This window comes from Sparus aurata, chromosome 13 (assembly GCF_900880675.1).
Source record: "Sparus aurata chromosome 13, fSpaAur1.1, whole genome shotgun sequence".
Classification (NCBI taxonomy): Eukaryota; Metazoa; Chordata; class Actinopteri; order Spariformes; family Sparidae; genus Sparus; species Sparus aurata.
The window spans coordinates 26,812,408-26,832,538 of NC_044199.1; the positions used below are offsets into that span (position 1 = coordinate 26,812,408).

A 20,131-nucleotide genomic window follows, 5' to 3' on the forward strand; every position below is an offset into this window, starting at 1 on the left:
CGTGCACACAGCTGACATTTCCAACAACAATGTCTTGTGTGCAACAGTAAAAGAAGGCATGCTGCAGAGAGACAGAATACAAGTAAAAAAAAAGAGACATAGAGGAAAGTAAAGATACCAACCATGAGCTGCAGGTTCAGTGCTGGGCGGAGTGTCTGAGCACACAAGGAGAGGACATGGCAGTTGAGGAGGGAGGTGTGGAACAGGAGGAACAGCATGCAAATAAAGGAGAAATGGGGAAGGAGGAGGCAGGGAAGGGGGGGGGGGGGGGGGGGAGCAGGGCAGGGGGAGAAAACAAATGACACCCATAAGCAAGCATTCAGAAGACCAGAACATGACAAAAGACATAAGGCTTAAGGGAAATCAAAAGGAACCAAAGGCAGTGCAGAGATAAACATAAGCTTACACACATACACACACACACGCACACGCACACACACACACACACACACACACTTTCCACTGCACACACTGGACGTTCCACTCAGAGGGGAGTGTGGCTACTGCTGGAGGAGATATGGAGGAGACTATTATCATGTGCTGAAGGCAGCTTTGGTGCGGAGAAAAGACGGCTATCAAGAGGAAATAATTGTGCAGCTGTTCTGATGTTACAGTGTTCGACTTGGAAGACACTTTAGCATCTATTTACAAAGGGGACACTTTGTCTGGCTGTGACTCATATAAAGTTTAAACAAAGTAACAGTGTTCAGTGTTTGGAAGGCTTGGTATGAATGAGATATGGGGTTTTTTCTATACAATTGTGGTGGCTCGGCTTGATTAGGACAGGGCTACCTGCTTGAATGTGCGTCTCTAACTGATGATGTACTTGTCTTGAAGAGTGGTCGAAGGAACCACTGTAAATACTCCTTCAGTATTATTGAACAATGGACGTGAACAAAACTCCACTATTCCAATCGTTAAAATTAATTCTTCACAATAAAAGCCCCCCCCATTATTTCGTCATATAAAAGCTTTTACTATAAGGTGCAGCAGTCATGAAATGTTGGGTTTTCTTGAGCAGAAAGGACTTCTAAAACAGCTGAAAGCGAACACGATGAAGCAGTAAAATAAAGCAGACAAACAGGGATGCAGGAAAGAAACTCCACTTCAAGCTGCAGACATTCAGTTTGAAGATATAAAAAGTACAGAGAGCGGAAAACACAGACACCAAAGAACACCTTTCTGTCTCTCTCTCTGGACTGAGGAAGGAATGGGGGTCTGCAATTGTCGGCCCACAGTCGACTTGGAAGCGGGGCAGGCGTGCTTTAGCCCCACTGTGGAGAGGGTCTTTCCTTGGCGCTGCTCGGCTCAACGCAGCGTGGTAAAAACTGGTCATGGAAATGCAAATCAGCGGGGCACGGTTTGATTCGGCGCCAACATTCCCCAAAAGTGCTAAAACGGTCAGGCACAACCCCCATTGATTGCACCTTCTGAGAGGGGGTTTCATTTGCTGTTTGATGAAATCTGACAAGTGCTTGGCTTGAAGCAAACTTCCACTCTGTCTAAAACCTACATGTCTCCATAGAAGTAACATCCGTGCTGCTCACAGCATCTTCAAACTGTTTCACCAGTTCTGTCAGCAACACAGCTGGTCGGGAGGAGAGTAAAGACAACAACAAAGTCTGTTTTGAAGTATTGTGTGAATTCTTGGGCTTGTTATTGACATTATTAAAAAAAGAATAGGTAGACATATCAGATGAAGACTGGGTTTTTTGCAACATAATCTTTATAGACGTTATGGGTGTGTTTTTATATAGTTTATGAGTTAAAAAGCATGGCTGCAGATTCATAATAATGCAATGACCAAACACATTTGCCAAAAAGGCATTCCGCTGCAACTCGGCCTCTGAGATCCATCAGCTTGCTGCAATTACAACCAGCAAGACTGGCTGCGTTGATTTGTTTGATTTTCTATCAGATCTAACAGACGGATTTCAGCAAGACCAGGTCATAATGTACTTTAACAATCACAAATGAGTTAGTAGACTACCTCACTACAGTGTATTATTATAGTACTTACTGAGGGAAACAGTAGCAGGGATTTCACCTTGCTGAGAATGTAATGCTGTGCCGGAGGAAACATATGTCTTTTAAAAACACTTCTGAGGGAGCTGCTTGCCTGCAGACAAATGGGGCTTGTCCAAAAATATGGTTCTCTAAGTGTTTATCAAAGCTCATCTGCATCAAAGTGTCAACCTTAAAACACAGTCAAAGTGCTGAGATTAATCTAAAATGATCAAAGCATTTGGTCAACTCAGCAATATGGGCAGGAAAAAGCAAACACAATCAGACTAAGAATGTTTTAACAGCTGTGATGTCATCTCAAGAGGCTAAATGTACAATAGTGTGATTTATGTTTCCTGGGCGTTCTGTCTCTGAAGAGACATGAGAAAGTGCCTGTAAGCTATCAAGACACAGAGATGTTTGTGTAAGGGAGAAAATGGTGCTCAGTACTAATGTTTAATTGTTCAGGGAGCAGTAGGCCAATGACGCTCTGCCGCCAGAGGCTCAGGGTACTTGGAACGATCTCACAAGGTGAGACTGTATCGAAGCTGAGTCCATCTCACAACTGCTGAGGATCCATTTCTCTACAAGGTCCTTGAACAGTTAAGATGTGTCAGTGCCTAATAATGCCACAGGCCAGTCATTACACTGACAATTTCTTAGCATATTATGTGCAGAATTGATTCTTCCATTATTAGAGAATGGCTTTATTGTAATTTGCACAAGTCAAGCCAGTAGACTTTGGCCTTAACCCAGGCGTTATGGTATCACATGACTAGCTCACTTTGCCATGCCACAGGGTTAAACTGCTAGGAAGCAAGTTCATTTCAAGAGAATCCGTAAAAACAATGTGTAAAACAGCTGTCTTACCAAATCAGCCTACTGGATTCTGGCTACAGGATCTCGTCATACACAAACGTACTGTTTGGCTAGTAATTTAGATATCAGTGTGCAAAGATGTAAGAAATGTTTGTGGCATACCAATTTACCCACTCCAGCTCAAATTTGTCAAACAGGAAGCTAACTGACCATCAATAATGTATGATATTTACAGTTGCATATTAATTGCCCTGACATTCTTCCAAACAGAATACTTGATTAGTATTGGTTCACTGTTGCCTCTTTTGTAATCGTTCTGCATCACTGCAGCCCTAAGGAGCAGTGGACGAAGCTATCCTCACTGTAACGTACATTTAAAAACATTTAGGCCCAATAAAATGACTTAAGTGACTTGAAGTGACAAAATCAGTCATCTTGGTGAAATGCTATGTCCTGCTGGGAAACCTTAAGTTGTAGCATTAATGTGAATGACACTTGACAGTCTCCATCCACCCAAATTCTGTTATGGACTAAGTACACAGGACTTAAAGGATCCACTGCCAATGCCACCCACCAATGATTTGGTGCCATACAACATGACACCCCAACAGGTCCTATGTCCATTACATGCCCAGACAGAGTTAAGTCTGATCCAGGGTAGGGCCTCCATGGATTCAATTTTTGGTGTATCCCATTGATGCTCAATCGGATTTGGATTGGCAGTTTGGAGGCCAGGTGATGCTTTTAGCTCTTTGTCACATTCCTTGGGCCATTTCTGAACTGTTTTTGTGGTGTTGCAGTGCATTAAAGCACTGCCATTGTGGAGGGGCATTGCCATTGTACTTGGTCTGCACAATGTGTTTGGTTGGTGCATGTCAAGTGGTATCCACATGGATGAAAAGAATTATAATCTAGTTAAGAGACATCAGTGCCACTGCGGAAATACTGAAGGGCTTGCATAGAAAAGGCTCTTGTCCCCAGTAACTAAACTTGGGCTTGCACTTGGGTAAGTAATTCGGACAAGACTGATGATGTTCCACAAGTCGAGACAAGTATGCAGATTGACAAAGATCTTATACATTGAATAAAAATGGTGATAGGACTGAAGAAAGACTTTCATCCTCAAGGGATTTAACATTTTTCAATAGTCCAGCAACCATATCTATGATCCTGCTCTGAAGCATTACAGTGCCAACTTAAAAGAAAGTGATTGCCTCTTTTTTTGTCTCTGCCACCACTTAGCATTCATTGGCATCAAAATGTACAATGAAGCCTCTGTCCCTGCAAGCCCCAGTCAACTGAAAGGCAGCATGGCCTGCTAACCCTCATTACACTGTGGGTGGTATCCATGTGGGACCATTCAATATGTCTGCTGTGATTGCCTGTTAATTTTTGAGCAGCATTCTCCTCATCCACCATCTCTGACTTCACAGGTCAACTGAGACAACGCCATCGTCCTCGCCGACATTCACGGATGTGATGTAGACACATCAGCTCTATGACTGGTTGCCATGCTTCCCATGAGCCCTTTGGCGACTCACTGTGACATGACATCCAGCTTGACATGCAGAGATAACTGCATGCCATTCATAATTATATTGGCAGAAATGCATTAGGTGGAACCCTGTGGTACTGAAAATGCCAACAGGCTGCTGGGTGTCCCCGCTGGCAGCTAGATTACTTTTTTGTTGGATCCACTTTCTCTGACCTGCATTCTCTGCCTTGGCTTCAGTTTGTGATTTCTTCCGTTTTCCAGAATTGTGCAACCCCCCATAGAGCTCTGTTGATCGAGGAACTGGTATCTCTTTCTCCTCAACAATAGACTTCTGTCTGCAACCTGATGAATGTTGGTGAAAAACAGCTGGAAGAAACTCTATTTCTTCCTGTCCAGCCATGAGTGACTGACAGCGCTTGTAAGTTGTTGATCTCTTGTTTTCTGCCACTTCAACTGAGGCAAACTCCATGACAAAACAACAAAATGGGCTCTTAACTAAAAGACCTATCTCAATACCTGCTTGTTGATCCTAGGGATGACTGAGTACCAACATGACAACTTTGGTCTTGTCAAATTTTGTAGTAAAAACTCTAGTAGTTTTCGCTAGAATTCCAATACCTTCAAAACTAATGACATTCCCATGTCGATCACGTGATGATGAAGATCTGTTACACCATTTTCTGGTCTGCCCAATCAGTTCAGATTCATCCAAGGTTGATTTTGGTCATTGGTAAACGACCTATTTAATTATTCAGATATGAAGATGTTTTGAGGTCAGAGAACCACTGTGCTTAAGGAAATGTACTTTTCTGTAGACTTTTTCTCTTGTTTAACCACCCTAAGATGCCTTGGAGATAAAAACAAAAAACGAAAACAATGCCACACTGTATGACAATATCAGATATAGAGTACTCTGAATCTTCTTCATTTCAAGTTTTGTGCACCTTTGACACCAAAATGTTCTACAATAATAGAAACCGTCAAACACAGAATTTATACACACAGTTAAGCAGTCATCTGAACACATTCTAAAACCCTCCATGCAGTCAAGGAGCTGTGATGTCTAAATATGAGGATATGTGTAAATACTGAGTTGAATGTCTCAAGTATATCTTTCCTGGTGATACTTTTCAGATATTGTGTTGCTAGCTGATTACCTCCTGGCCCTTCTTTATGGGTTTCATCTTCTTTTGGTCATTGTGGAGCGCAGTAATACCTCCAGAAGAAAATATACTTCCACATTAAGAAGATGTGTTGGGCGCCAGGCGAGTGTTTTCCATGATGCTGAGTGCTATAATATCATTGATGCTCTCTTAGGGCTGTATGTCACATGACAGCCGTTATTGTGCTGCTATCGACCCTAATCAAATTAGTTATAGCTGGCTGCTCCAACTGCAGAATGGACAAGGAATCAAACTGAGCAAAGTGGGAACAATATCACACATTATCTGGCACGCTGTGTGCATGTGCTAGTCGGGAGAATGGGAGGTGGAGGCACATCTAAATTAATAAAATTCTTAAGTCACTTCTCCAGATGGTGTTTATGTAATTTAAGACCATGACAAATGTAATGGATATTTGTTTCTCTTCCCTTCCCTCGCCTGTGTTGTTATCTTGTCTTTAGTGGGTTAAATTAATTGGTTGTCAGCACCATTTATAGTCTTTCATTAATTAAAAGTATTGCCAGCCTGCCACTTGATTGTTTTATTTGCACAAGGTACACATTTACAATCTATTTTCTGCATTCAGGGATTAAGTGGCTCTGTTTATATATTGGCATGTTGAATTAGGGAATGATTAGTTGTATTGTGTTGATGGGTGAGATGAGATGATGAAAAAGATGAGAAATTTTGGGAGGATGAATATTCATTCCCTGCAAACATAACCATGTGTTTTTACTCACTAGGGCCAGCTAGTGTTTTACAAAAGACCTCCTGTTGGCCATCACTACCACTAAAAATATAATAGGCTGCTGCCCCTGAGGACAATGTGCAGCATAAAATGTTGCCTTTCAAGGAAAATCTTTCTTCCACACTGACACTGAAATGTCAGAAAAATGAATATGGACAGACAAGCAACATGGGAAAAGAAGGAGAAGCAGAAAATTCAGTGTCCTGAAGAAGTTTGGAGAAGCATAAAAATGTCGTCTTGATTGTAGAAATGTATTTAGAAGTCAAATTGGAAATGTAATCATTTCCCCATGTCCATTTCTAAACTCCACCAAGCACTTAAGAGCCATGTGTTGGTGCTCTGATAGATTTTTTAAAGTGCTCTATTCTGTCCCTCTAATGGGCAACGGATAAAAAAAAAATCTCAATCCTTCTCTGATAGATTCATTTGGCAGTGGGTCTCTGATCTGTGCGGCACGCTGTGGGTAAATGAAATCAACTGGCAAAGTGTATTATGGCCATATGAGTCTGCTGCCTTCAATCTATATACTCAGTAATAATGGAATGCCCCTGATAGTTGAAAGCAAAGAGAGGACATCTGGCAGAAACTGTAAGTGGGTTGTTTTAACCTGGAAATATTGGCACTGCAGACGTGAGGTTTGCTTTATCAGGTGCAGCCCACACATCTCACTGAAGTCCTATTCACAGGGGACTGAAATAACTTGCCAACATACTGTACAGTGATTTTTAGTATGCACAGATATTGTCAATGATTATGTTTCTCCATTACTTCACTAAAAGGTATTTTTGGGGATGAGATTGTCTCTGTATTTTAATCTTACTCAGTCACTGAGTACAGAGGCAGAGTCAGAGCTAGTATTATGCCATAAACAGCTCTGAGATGTGGTTAAAAGCTACAAAAAAGCTAGTAGGTGGACTTCAACTTGAAGTTATTTCATCACACTTACTGTTCCTGAGGAACGTCCATGCTCAAGCATTTACTACTTTAATAAATGAGAGGTGACAGATTCACAAGGAAGTCCATGTTAAACCCTATTGGTGTAATTTTGGCCTTCAGTTGTATTGATAATCTTAATCAAAATATCACCAAAAAAAGACCACATTTAGGTCAAAAAGACAAAGAGCACAAAGAACCCCTTCAGTGTCTGTATGAGGTGTGAAACCTTCCAGCCAGAAATCGTTGTTGTTGGGATTCGGCAAGAAAACATCCTTGGTTAAGTTTAGCAAAAGGTTTGTATGTAATCATTAGCTAAACCTCAACCTCCCCCTCTTAGGACTTTGTTCTCTCTAAACTACTTCAGGTGGATCTGTTGCTCTGACCATCTGATATTGCCATGGATGGGTTTACAGTACATCAGATTAACTTCAAGCCTGATGTGTCTCAAACAGACTCTCGAGTGTACATACTGTGTCTGTATGAGATAACTATAGACGTGATAAAACTGTGGTATTTGACCATACCACACACATTCTCTGTTATGACTGTAATCCTGCACTGAAAATATTATTTAAACTGTGTAAGTATAATCAAGATGTACTTAATGCATTAAAAGCACTTAATTCAGAAAATGCCTCTGTGAATTTATACTATTCTACCATTATTTATTTCCATAATTGACAAATCTGCTGGTTATTTTATCCATTAATCGACTGATTGGTTTCAAATTTAGTTGCAAATTAATATCCTGACAATCAGCTGATCATGTGTTTCAGCTGTATTTGTATATAATAACTTAGATCAGGGGTTCACAACCTTTTGCAAGCTGGGCCCCCCCAAAGCTGGTTCATTGCAGTTCTACAAAGAACACAAAAGTCATACTTGAGTAAAATTACATATTTCATGTAAAAATACTAATTTGTTAATAGTGAAAGTCACCCAAACACAGAGTAAATGAGTAAAAGTCTTATATTATTAAATTATCATATTAATATCTCATATAAAATGTACTCAAGTATCAAAATACAAATGGCCTACTTTCTCTTATGGGTGGACCTGGCTGTTTTCAGATCTGGCGATCAGCCCTTTTGGTTCGTTGAATGCTTTCTCTCTTTTTCAATGCAAAAGAAATTATTCAAAGAAAATACTTATATAGCAGAATTCAATCTGCAAAGTAACTAGTAACCAAAATGATCAAATAAATATTGTGGAGTAGAAAGAGCAATACTTACAGTACTACAATAATTTAAAATAGCAGAAAATGGGACTTATCAGTAAAGTACAAGTACCAAAAAATTTAAGGCTATTTATGTACAGTACATGAGTAAATGTACTTGGTTACATTCCATCACCAAAACAGAGTTAATTAGCTAATTTGATGGTTGCAGTGGAGTAAAAAAGTACATTATTTCCCGCTGTGTGTAGTAGACTAGAAGTAGACCATGGTAGGAAGATTAAGTATGGTTCAACTGCCTCAAATTTGTAATAAATAACAATACTCAACCATCTGATTAGCTTACATTATATTAGATTACGTTATCAGACACTGGTCATAACAGACCCAGTAAGGCTTTAGTAGAAAAAAACCCATGAGCGAGTTAAACTGAGCAAAAGTGCACTGCTTATAAATCAAACTTTTCTTCTGTAACTGTGTTATTTCCTCTATCCAGTTACTTGGTACTTTGCTTTAATTCACTAACTAATTTGCAAATTCTGTGCAAGTCTATTTAGAAAATATAAGTCTTCAGTATTATTATTTACCTATAAAGTAGCTCTTTTATTCTCAGCGGGCACATTAGAAATAATCAGCATCCGAGTGTGAATCAGTCAGGATGGCTATAATCAGAACAGGCATGTGCAGACTCCAGACTCTGAGGCAAAGGAGCTATCAATCAGCCTGCATAGCTAGGTATTCTCTTTAATCCAATCAGATGGCATAATCAAGCACAATGCCTGTGATTTCTGCCAGCCTCGTGAGATTTGTTCCAATTGAGCGGTCTGTCAGAGAGGCTTTGATTGCATTTAGAGCTCAGGCTGATTTCTGAATCGAGGCATAAAGTGATGTTTTCTATCTGCACCCTTTGGAGATTCATACTCACAATAGCCCTCGGTTCTGTTTCTGAAAGAGCGAGATAAAATTTGCTTATTTCAAAAGGGCCTAATTTTCAAGTGCTCATGTTCACTTATTGTTCGTGCCCGCTGCTACCCTCTACCGACAACCCACCTACAGAATGAACTTTAATTGAGTTTATGAATGAGAGACCTATTTTATATGAAAGGCTATTCTTGAGCCTGATTAAATGTTGTAGGACAATTATCAAAACTAATGTGAATCCAGTATCTATATCTCATCATTTACAGTTTGTATGAATGTCATTTTTTGCTTTATCTTCTCCCATCAGTCCAGGTGATATCATGCTACTCTGCAACACTGCTATTTTGATATGCATGTATTTAATGTGTGATAGAGCAGCTGTTTGGTGGGGAAAACCAAATCTTTTCCCAATATGTTTTTATGCACCAGGCCTGCTGTGCAAACCCTGCTGTGAAAGGATTTGAATGAACACTACTGACAGCCAACAGGTGGCTCTGAGAGGTTGCACTGGCAACCAAGCAACACAAGCTGGGTTTTGGTGTGTTGTTTGTCCTCTCAGCCCCAAACCCTGTTAACACCCACACACACATTTAAACTATAAAAACTTGTGGGGGCTCATTACCATGTGCAGTGTTGTGCTGAAAATGACTCATAATTCTGATTCGAAAGTCTATTTTCATCCTTCCATGTTTCCATGTTAACCAATATCATATAGAACTTTAGTTATTTGTAAATCAACAGGTCAATATTGGAGTCAAATCTTGTAATGTAAAATTTTTAGTCCCTTTTTTCAGTGACACCAGAAAAATGATGTACCACCAAAGCCACACTAGGATCAAGATTTTGCAAACTTATACTTCAAGATGCAATATGTTATATAATATTTTGAATTGATAATCCAAACAGATAGAGAGCAGCATATCACTAGATGTCAGTTTGGCACATAGCTAGTGGTCCTGTTAGCTGACTTTGCCTGGACTGGGAGCTTTGGTCCACCAAGAGGAGGTGGTTCTCAAAAAACTCTTACATATTGCACCTTTAAATGAATAGTTTTGGGAAACATGCTTCTATGCTTTTGTTCCCAGAATGAGATTAAAACCTTAATATCAATGGTCTTGGTCTTGCATTTTTATAGCGCTTTTCTAGTCTACTGACAGCTCAAAGCGCTTTACAATACATGCCACATTCACCCATTCACACACACATTCATACACTGATGGCGGAGGCTGCCATGCAAGGTGTCAACTGCTCATCAGGAGCAATTTGGTGTTCCATATCTTGCTCAAGGACACTTCGACATGCAGCTATGGGGAGCCGGGATTCTAACCAGTGACCTTCTGATCACTAGGCGACCTGCTCTACCCACTGAGCCACAGCTGCCCTCAATCTCATGTCTGGGGATTAAGGAGAGAGCATGCTGTTTTCCCGGGGGGATAAATAAAGTATGTTGTTTTGTATCCTATCCTATCCTGCCAAGTACTGTTTTATGAAAGAGGTTATTTTTCAGAGAAACCATTATGTTTCACTTAACCCAACCAAGTAGCTTTGGTTGCTTTATTTTGAAACTGTGAGCAGACGCCGGTGTTTGATTTGCTAACTTGACCATGGAATGAGATTGTATTGTTTTATCAATAGGTGAGGTCAAATGTGACAGTGACATGCGGATTGGCGTGTTACTAGGTTGCTTAAGCATGGAAGTTTATTCTTGACCTTAAGATCAGTCTGAAGAACAAAATAATTTCAACACAAGACCCATTACAAGCTTTTTTTGTGGCTTTCTGCATCTCAGTCTACATCACTGAAAGGATACTATGCAGAAGCTGATCGAGCTTCGCCAGATTTGAGGTATTAGTTTTTCAATGCAGGCTTTTACTCTATTTGAGAGTACAGAATATGAACCTTAGCCATTAATCATTACCTGTATTGGTTCAGTATGTAGGATTTAGAGGGATCTATTGGCAGAAATGAATGATAACATTCAGAATTCTGTTTTTATTAGCGGATAATCTCATGAAACTAAGAAGTGTTGTGTTCTCATTACCTCTGAATATGTAATATCTACAGAGGGATTGCAATCTTTTCCTCAGAGTTCATCATATTGTACTGCCATGTTTTCTACAGTAGCCCAGAATGGACAAACCAAACACTGTCTCTAGAGAGGAATTAGCTTGTTTAATGAGTTTTTAGCCGCCATTGTAGGGGAGGGTGAGACAAGGAGACAGTTCTGTTGGTTAAAGTCTGCACCCTCACTGCCAGAGTCCAGTAAACCCTACACACTCGTCCTTTAATCAGTCCACTCCTGAACTGAGTGGTCTTAACCCATTGTTAATGGAACATGAGTACAAATATGTGGCATGATGATGGAGATAAATGAAGTGATCAACAGCTGTTTGGGGGGTAAGAGCGCTCACACACAGCTATACACACAGATACACACACCATACAGACACACAGATATAGGTCGTGTGCGGGTCATACTGTACCTTGATTGGCTTCAGGGTAGGACATGGTGGTGATGATGGTGGTAGTGGTTGTGGTGGCTGTGGTGGGTTTAGGGGTAGTGGTGGGAGCATCTGGATGAGACGACAAATACACGACAGACACGGGGGAAAACAAATGAGTATAAAAACCATGAGGATAAAGTAAAGTCACTGTGAAGCGATGGTATCTGTGTGATAGATGACCAGCAGCCCACTGTGTGTCACCATGTGTGTATGAGTTAAAAGTCTGCTGTAGACTTTTTGATGAATTGGCAATGGCAGTGCATTAAACTTCACACACAACGCTGACACCGCAACACACACACACACACACACACACACACCAATCTCTAACTGACTGAACTGATCAAAGATCTTGTTGGGACTGCTTTTCTCTTTTATGTCTACTCACGGGCTACACACCATGACATGATATACTGACAATGCTAGCGAGCACACGGTTGTTAGAAGTGATTAAATGTCTAATGAGTAACACATGCTGGTGCTGTACTTGTGCTGTCATTGTTATGCAGTGAGCTAGCTTGACAAACAAACGTGCCTCTGCATTCTTAATATCTCCAAGGAAATAGAGTACAAAGTTGGCGAGGCTACTGGCAACAACAAAAAAAAGCAAAATATGATGTATGAACTCAAACGGCACAATAAATGGCAGCACACAAAAACAGCAGGAGAGAAATAATGTGAACACATAAGAAAGAATAAAAAGGAATGAATGGCATGAAGCAGGGTCATTGGGTACACAGAGTTCAAGAGCATTTTTTCCTCCCAAAGCTTTTCCCTTCTTTTACTTCATTAGCCGGGTTAGACTCCCTGTGGTGACAATGACCACAGGGAGATATCAAAAGTGACATTTTCCTTGTTGAAGTGGCAGGTCTGCACTACTATGATGTCAGTGACTCTGCTGCTTGGTTAGAGACCTCCCATGTTGCTCTGATTGCCTGAGAATGGACCGGGGTTATTACAGCGTTATTAAAAGGATTGAAAAAAACATTAATTTGTAGCCGCTGATTAGGGAGAGGGCTAGTCTACACTTAAAGGTATAGTTCGGGTTTTTTGAAGTGGGGTCATATAAAGTACATATCTATAGTCGATCTGTTCCCTACCGTAATCACCGATCAGCGCAGCCTCAGTTTGGAGAAGTAGAGAGCTGCTCCAGCCCAGACGCTCAGCTTTGTACTGCAGTGAACGGGGTTCAGCAAGAAAGTGAAATTAACCACCTAAAACAAGGCTCACCTAAAAAAATCTATATCAGGTCAAGTGTACGTTGTATAGGTAAAATTAACACCGCTTTACATCGCCGTCAGTCCGCGCTTTCTTTTGGCACTACATTTTCTCAAGCGCAGAACCCCCGTATCCCTACGCATGAGCGCTAATGCGGAAGGATATGGAGAGTTAAGTTTCGTTTTTATCGAAAGTAAACCTCTCGTCCAGCCGCCGCTCACAGATCATCTGTTGCCCAGGTACGCTAATGCGTAGGGATACGGAGGTTCTGCGGTTGAGAAAATGTAGTGCCAAAAGAAAGCGCGGTCTGACAGTGATGTAAAGCGGTGTGAATTTTACCTATACAACGTACACTTGAACTGATGCAAAACATTTTACGTCAGCCTTGTTTTAGGTGGTTAATTTCGCTTTTTTGCTGAACCCCATTCACTGCAGTACAAAGCTGAGCGTCTGGGCTGGAGCGGCTCTCTACTTCTCCAAACTGAGGCTGCGCTGATCGGTGATTACGGTAGGAAACAGATCGACTATAGATATGTACTTTATATGACCCCACTTCAAAAAACCCGAACTATCCCTTTAATGGAATAAGGTTTTATATAAAGACGAGGAAAGGAAATATGTAAGGACAGAAAGGGGGAGGATAGGAGACATGGAGACAAAAGAGGGGCTTTCTTCAGTGGTTACAAGGTCTGTGTCATTCATGCTATTGTCTTTTATATGATGGTGCATGGTGGGACCACATAGCTATCAGCACACCGCAGCCATAAAACAGAACGAGCAGCAGCTGTAGCACTGATTTCTTGGAGGTGGCATAAGTGACAAAACTGTAGCCACTATTACTTCCCTTTCTCATAGAAAATGTATGTCATTGTCAACATTTTCAGTTATAAGCTGCTGATGCTGCTGATTCTTGCCTCCACTTTATTTCAAGACATAGAGACAGGTAGAAAAAAATGGCAACAAATGTATAAAAGGAAGTATTTTAGAATATGTCACATGAAATTAATTTATGTTCTCACTAACTGTAACCAGCTGCTACACAATCGAAAAAAGAAAAAAAAATTGAGCGTAGATTTTTTGTTAATGTAAATAAAACCAATAAACAGACCAAAAACCACCAAGGACTTCATCCTACTAACATGTACTGTCTGTTTAGCTTATTCTTAATAGCAAAGCAAATGTGTGGCAGAAAAAGTCTAAGACAAATACACTGTTTACTTCCTGTTTTGGGAAATTGCTGGGCCCTTTTACAAAAAACAAAACAAAAAAACAACTAAGCGATGTAGTCATTAGGGCAAAAACAAAAACACATCACTCTATTCAGGAGGTGCAGCTTGTTGTCTGAGCCAGGATCCAGATTGCATGGGGATCATGGACCCTTTCTCTTGTAACACAGACGTTACTAGTAGCTTACTGCTGCTAACTGTCGCTGATAGTCAGCTCAGTTTTGATATGTTCACACCACAAGCAACAGAAACAGCCAAAAAGAGTCTATGTTGTTGTCGATCCGCTGTTGAAAGCTGAGTCCAGCTCAGCTGTGAGTCGTAACGCCTGTCATACAGCGATGAATGTCAGGCGTCATTCTCAGGCTTCGAGCAACAGCTTCACCTGAAAATGACTTGCAGCTTGTTACTTTGTCACTGGGGATTTCACATAAATCCTTTTATTAATTGTAAGTTAGTTCTTAAGGGTTTTATGTATGTCGCATTCTTTTTTATTATGTTGCTGGATGTACAGCGATATTGTATATGTTTCAAGGTAATGGAGGGTATTTTTATTGTGAAATCACAGCAAATTCAAAATGCGTACACCCCAACGTTCTATTATAGATAATAAAAGTTATCCGGCAGTTTCTAATGTCTTCCCTTGGGGTACAGATGTTGTTTATCATACCAAAGGAGACTTCCCTGAGGGCAGACATTGTTCATAGTTACTCCACAAATGTGTTCTTGGTTGTTAGTTTAAAAAATAATCTATTTTTTGCACTTGCATTTTTTTGAAGAGATTTTCATCAGGCAATTCAAGGTACAAGACAAAAAGGCCTGCATAGCCCCTTAGAACTCTGCCTGAGGCAAATTTAAAAATGCAAATTAAGGCCTTAAGGTCTCCTGGATCAGTATTGAAACTCTGCTGATGTACGATATGTTTTTAATCTATCGACAGTTCCGCTCTTTTAAAGACAACCTTGACAATACAAAAGGCTGAGCAGACTAGCGCGCAGACAAAGGAGGGCGAGAAATGATCTGTTGGGAAGTTGGCTGGCAGATGAAGCTCGGGCTGATGAGTTTCACACATGCTTGAGAGCCACAAAACTCCAGCTCGGGGGTGGTGCTGTCTAATTGGTTTTATCCCATTATGAACTGTAAGGGTCCAGCAGATGTTTAGGATCATCAGTGTCGACAACTCATTAAAAACAGAACGGTAAAAAAAAGCTCCCCAAAAATTAGCAAATACAGATTAAAAGAAAGACTGAATGTACACTACATTTCCCGTTTTTGTGGCTAGCCTTTGCAATGTATCAAAGAACACTGGAGCTCATTGACTTTCAAATGTGACAAGCAGAATGTGTTTTTCCTCCCGCTGAGTCACCGGGCCTTGTTTACTGATGAGGCTTATGAATCAGTGTCTCTGGTCTGAACGAATGGAGCAGGACCGCAGGAAGCTGTGAGACACAGTCTGACAGGAATCATTCCCGCTAAAGCTGGTGAGCTAAGAAACTCCACGTGGGCACCGGATGAGAAAAACACTCTACATTTGCACAGTGCCAGTAATCACACCAAACAATGTGAAACCTGAGAATAAACTATCTGGAGCACATAGGTAATGATGATACTTGGGAAAAACTTCTAACTTGTAGTACAAAATTTAAATTACATTTTCCAAACATATCAACCAACAACATACTTCATTCTAAGATGCACATTTCACAGTATCGCATTAGAAGAGGTGGACAGAGAAAGAAAAGTTTGAGGCTTGTTACTTAAGTTTAAGCTCATTTGAGGGGATTTATTGATTAGTTTTATTTTGCGTCATTGCCCGGGGCCTTCCCCACATCACAGGCCTGTCCTGTGCACATCACGCACTGCAGATGTGAAGAGACAAAATGACATAACAAGACAGAAACAGACGGGGAGAATGCTTGTTGTCTTGTATCTGCAGATATTATGCAGCCCTCTGCCCGGATTTTCTCTTTAGTTACTGCTCAGGACGTTTTACCAACCCAAAATGTGGCTATTTGACGTCCTGGGAATGAAACTCAGCAATCGACTAACAAACAAGTTTAAGAGTCTCTGGATTATATCAATGGGATGTGGGCTTCCGTGAGCTTTGCAAAGAAATGGCCAGTTGAAATGTCCTTCAGAGGGATACTTTTCACCTTTACACTTTGAATATATGTATTTGTACTTGAGTAACCTATGTGTGTACTTTCGCCACCACTGGAAGTTTTTCATGTCTCCTATATCAAGCATCAAACTTTGAAGCGTAGCGCCACTAACCAGGCTGCCATATTTGATGCACTGCAGTGAGTATGAGCTGAAGAAAAACAAAATATCTCATACCATATGCTACAGTAAACTGCTTTGTGTGATGCTCTGGCCTCACCAGAAAGTATTCTCCCTCCTTTTTGCTTTTAAGTACTCCTCTAACTGTATTCCTGATTTTTTTATTTTGTCAGACCATCCATTTAGGGCCTCTTAGCCCTGCGAGGGTTACTTATATTTTTATTGCTAGGTTTATTTCTTCCATTTTTCCTGTATTTCTTTTGTGTTTGAGATTCTTCCTTGGCCTCTTCAGCAATGTTCACTGTGTAATCAAAACCACTAAAGCTGTGACACTGTCGCTGTGATTGAGGGCTTAAACCTGACATTGACTCAAACTGGTATTTGCGCATGCAAAAAATGCGAGAGATCAGAAAACACCAGCCTATTATGTATTCGATCTCTTGCCTTTGACTTTACCTAACAAAAAGAGTTACATGAACACCTTAAAAAGTAATGAACATAAGAATAACAGAATAACATGTCCTTCATATCACTGAAGAAACCCCTCCTGTCAAAGTGTTGGCTAAAGATTCAAGGTGACCAGACCTTCAGCTTTAGAGACATCTGTAGTACTAATATTGATCATGGCCAAGAAGAGAAGTATTATTTTTGAATCTCTCAATAGTAGAGAGAAGAAGTTTTGTATATAAAATGGCGGCTAATGTAATCTGGTCTCGATTATTTGGATTCAAATTCAGCATACTGGAGAAATTCTGATTAGGAACACTGGATGTCTAACTGTTAATGTGGGATCTTAAGTTTTAGTACTTGCCTAAAATTACCAATATAACTTCAGCAACAACAACATAAATAATACATAGCGGGAAAAAATCTAAAATATCAACCAAATAATCCTGGTGTTAAATAAAATATCCTCATAAGAGACAGACAGGTTTCAAAACCTCCTCTTCAAATTTGTTTTTGGAAGACATGGAATTACACTTCCTTCTCAAAACATTTTACACCAGCAATTTCACTTCCACTCAAGTGCAATTTCAGCAAACTAAGAGCACTTGCAGCATGAATAGGATGTTTCGGTACACTTTTTGCCTCTGGAAAACACATTAGATACCACTTAAAGAGCCAACGGTGACTTGTAGACAAACTCCCATGTGCTTTAATGGAGAAGGAGTGTAAAGTTTGTGGGAAGACGATTGAGAGCAACGGGGTCACTAAACATGGTGCTCTCGTGCAATAAAGGCCGGCGCTGGTTGAGGAGCAGGGAGGAAAAGAACTCAGTTAGTGGGGAAGCTGCAGCCTGTATAAACAACATAAAGCCCCACGACGCTGGGTCCTACTCGCCTGTGAGAGGAAAACCCTGATGGTTGTGTTTTGTTACCCTGTGAAGTAAGAGCAGCAGTGAGAGTTAGAGCAGTACAGACTGCATTCTTTTCCCCGTTAACATTGTTAGTGTCAGCCAGTTTCACAGTGCTCTCCATCACTTAGGGTCACAATACTCTGCAATCACATGTATTAGAGGAGATGCTGGCCACGGATGCATTTGTTCTGGCTGTCAAGCAGGGGGAGAGTTGGGGGTGTGGAGGGGCAATGTGGACTGTTATGTAATTACAAAGCTCTAATGTTTAGGTTTTGGATCTTGGGTCTGGGATTTGGGATCTGTTGATATTGTGGCTGTTTTTTTAACTTCAAAGGAAAAAAAAAAAAGGAAATCATTATATAGAGGTTTGGAGGACCCTTCTGTATATTTCGTGACAGCTTTCATGCGACTGACATGCACTAAATCTAAAAAGAATGATTCGAGCATGGCTGAGCCGCAGTGTTTTTCTGTCCTCTGCACGGCTTCTTACCCCACTGGCAGCTTTCCAAAGGTGGAGGGTTAGCCTGCATGATTTTATTGACTTCTCAGATTTTGTTTATTTCCTATTTTTTAGCTTGATACTTGTGCTTCTAGCATGAGCAGTCCCAAATATACCAGTATATACTACGTAAATGCTAAGAGAGCTAAAACTGACTAAAACATTCCAGTAACAGGCCATTAAAATAGCTGACAATGTGTTATTTCTTTCATTATTTTGGTCAGGTTTTTCTCACAAACATAGAATCGAATTTTCCATTAAAAGAAAGAAAGGGCTACACAAATGTCAATATGTGCTGTTTATTATAGAAAATAATAAAATAATAAAGAAAATCAGAATAAGGCTAAATTGGGCAATAGTTGAATATTCTCTCTTCTTTTGATTTTATGTATTGTTGTGAGTCTGCGGAAGGAGTTTTATTTTGAAAATGCATTGGCCTCCCCATGCCATTCCTGTTGTTTGACTTCCTACCTAGCTCGATCTGCACTGTGCAGCTTGAAGCACGCACTGCAGAAGCTTTTACTTACTGCAGTTGAACTAGATGCATCTTTCTGAAATAGCGTGGAAGTAATCTGGTTAAGTATAAGCCAAAATTAGCATGTCTTTAATTCATGTCAAAATCTTTTAAACTTGGAACCCACACGAGGAAATCAAATTCTGAGGTCTGATGGTCGACCAAGCAACACCCTTCCCCTTCGTATGTGAATTATTTTGTTTCCATTCTAACATTACGAAATGAAATGTCGGCTTTTTTTTGTTTTGTTTTTTGGCCTTTTTTTGGCTTTATTGACAGGACAGTTGAAGATATAACAGGAAACAGGTTGAGAGAGAGGGGGAGTGACACGCAGCAAAGGGACCCAGTCCGGGAGTGGAACCCGGGTCCGCTGCAGCGAGGACAAAGCCTCTGTACGTGGGACGCCTGTTCTACCCACTGAGCTAAACGGTGCCCCTTGATGTAGTTTTAAGTGCAAACCAGACTTCAATGAACACCTTTCACAGCAGCTCAAATGAATCACACTACATGGACAAAAAGCAGGAGTCTTTTCATGACAGCACTGTATGAGCAGAATTAAGGCTTTAACTCACTAGACTATGTTGGTGCAACCAGAACCAGATTATATCACCACATGCACATGTTGACCTGCTGCTTATTGGATTTCTTTCTAGGGGTACTCTTGTCCCTGCTTTTATTTAGATAAATAGCGGACTACAGAGGTGCATGCATTGTGGTGGTATCATAGGAACAGGAGTGCGTGTGTCTTTGTGTGTGTGCAGTGGTGGTAGGTGGTCTGGAACATAATGTGAGAATCAGTTTCTGACAGCTCAGCCGCAACATCCTGTCTTCCCATTAGCAAGGCGAAGGTTGGGCATGATTTGCTGTTGAATTACAGTAGACATTAGTGGTGTGGGGGGCTACGGACACATCAAAGTCATCAAAAGACTGGCTCTAAAAGGATGGAGGCCTTCTGTGGTCTTAATGGTGGCTGGGCTGTTCTTTTTTTTTTTTGATGCAAGGCTTTTAGTTGCCCGCGTGTTGCATTACCGTGTTTATCTTTGTATTTCTCTCACCGTGGGGGTTGTGTGGGTGGATGAGAGAGGGGCAACTTGCAGCCCTCACCATGGGGTTTTGTTATTTAGGCCGGAGGAGAGAGACACACAAAAAGCCTGGTACAAATGCTGCACCAGAAAATTCATACCACATGCAAAGTTGTGCTTAATAGAGCTCACCCACATGCAGAACTAGCTTAAAATAAAATGTGATTTATGGGTTCTGCAGTTGATCTTATTAC

The 20,131-nt window shown here is 40.7% G+C and overlaps 1 protein-coding gene across 4 annotated transcripts in view; it reads right to left on the reverse strand.

Annotated features, from left to right (window-relative positions):
* cadm1a (cell adhesion molecule 1a) overlaps nt 1-20,131 on the reverse strand; it is a 442,188-nt gene that overhangs the window by 37,133 nt on the left and 384,924 nt on the right. The window contains exons 9-10 of one of the 4 annotated variants that reach the window (XM_030437922.1): nt 11,744-11,833; nt 123-155 (exon numbers count right to left, since the gene is read on the reverse strand). The exons of 1 other annotated variant lie outside the window; for it this stretch is intronic. In XM_030437922.1, coding sequence (XP_030293782.1) covers nt 123-155; nt 11,744-11,833 — 123 coding nt within the window. The remainder of the gene's footprint in view (nt 1-122; nt 156-11,743; nt 11,834-20,131) is intronic. 2 more of the 4 variants (XM_030437924.1, XM_030437923.1) reach the window with 2 other exon arrangements.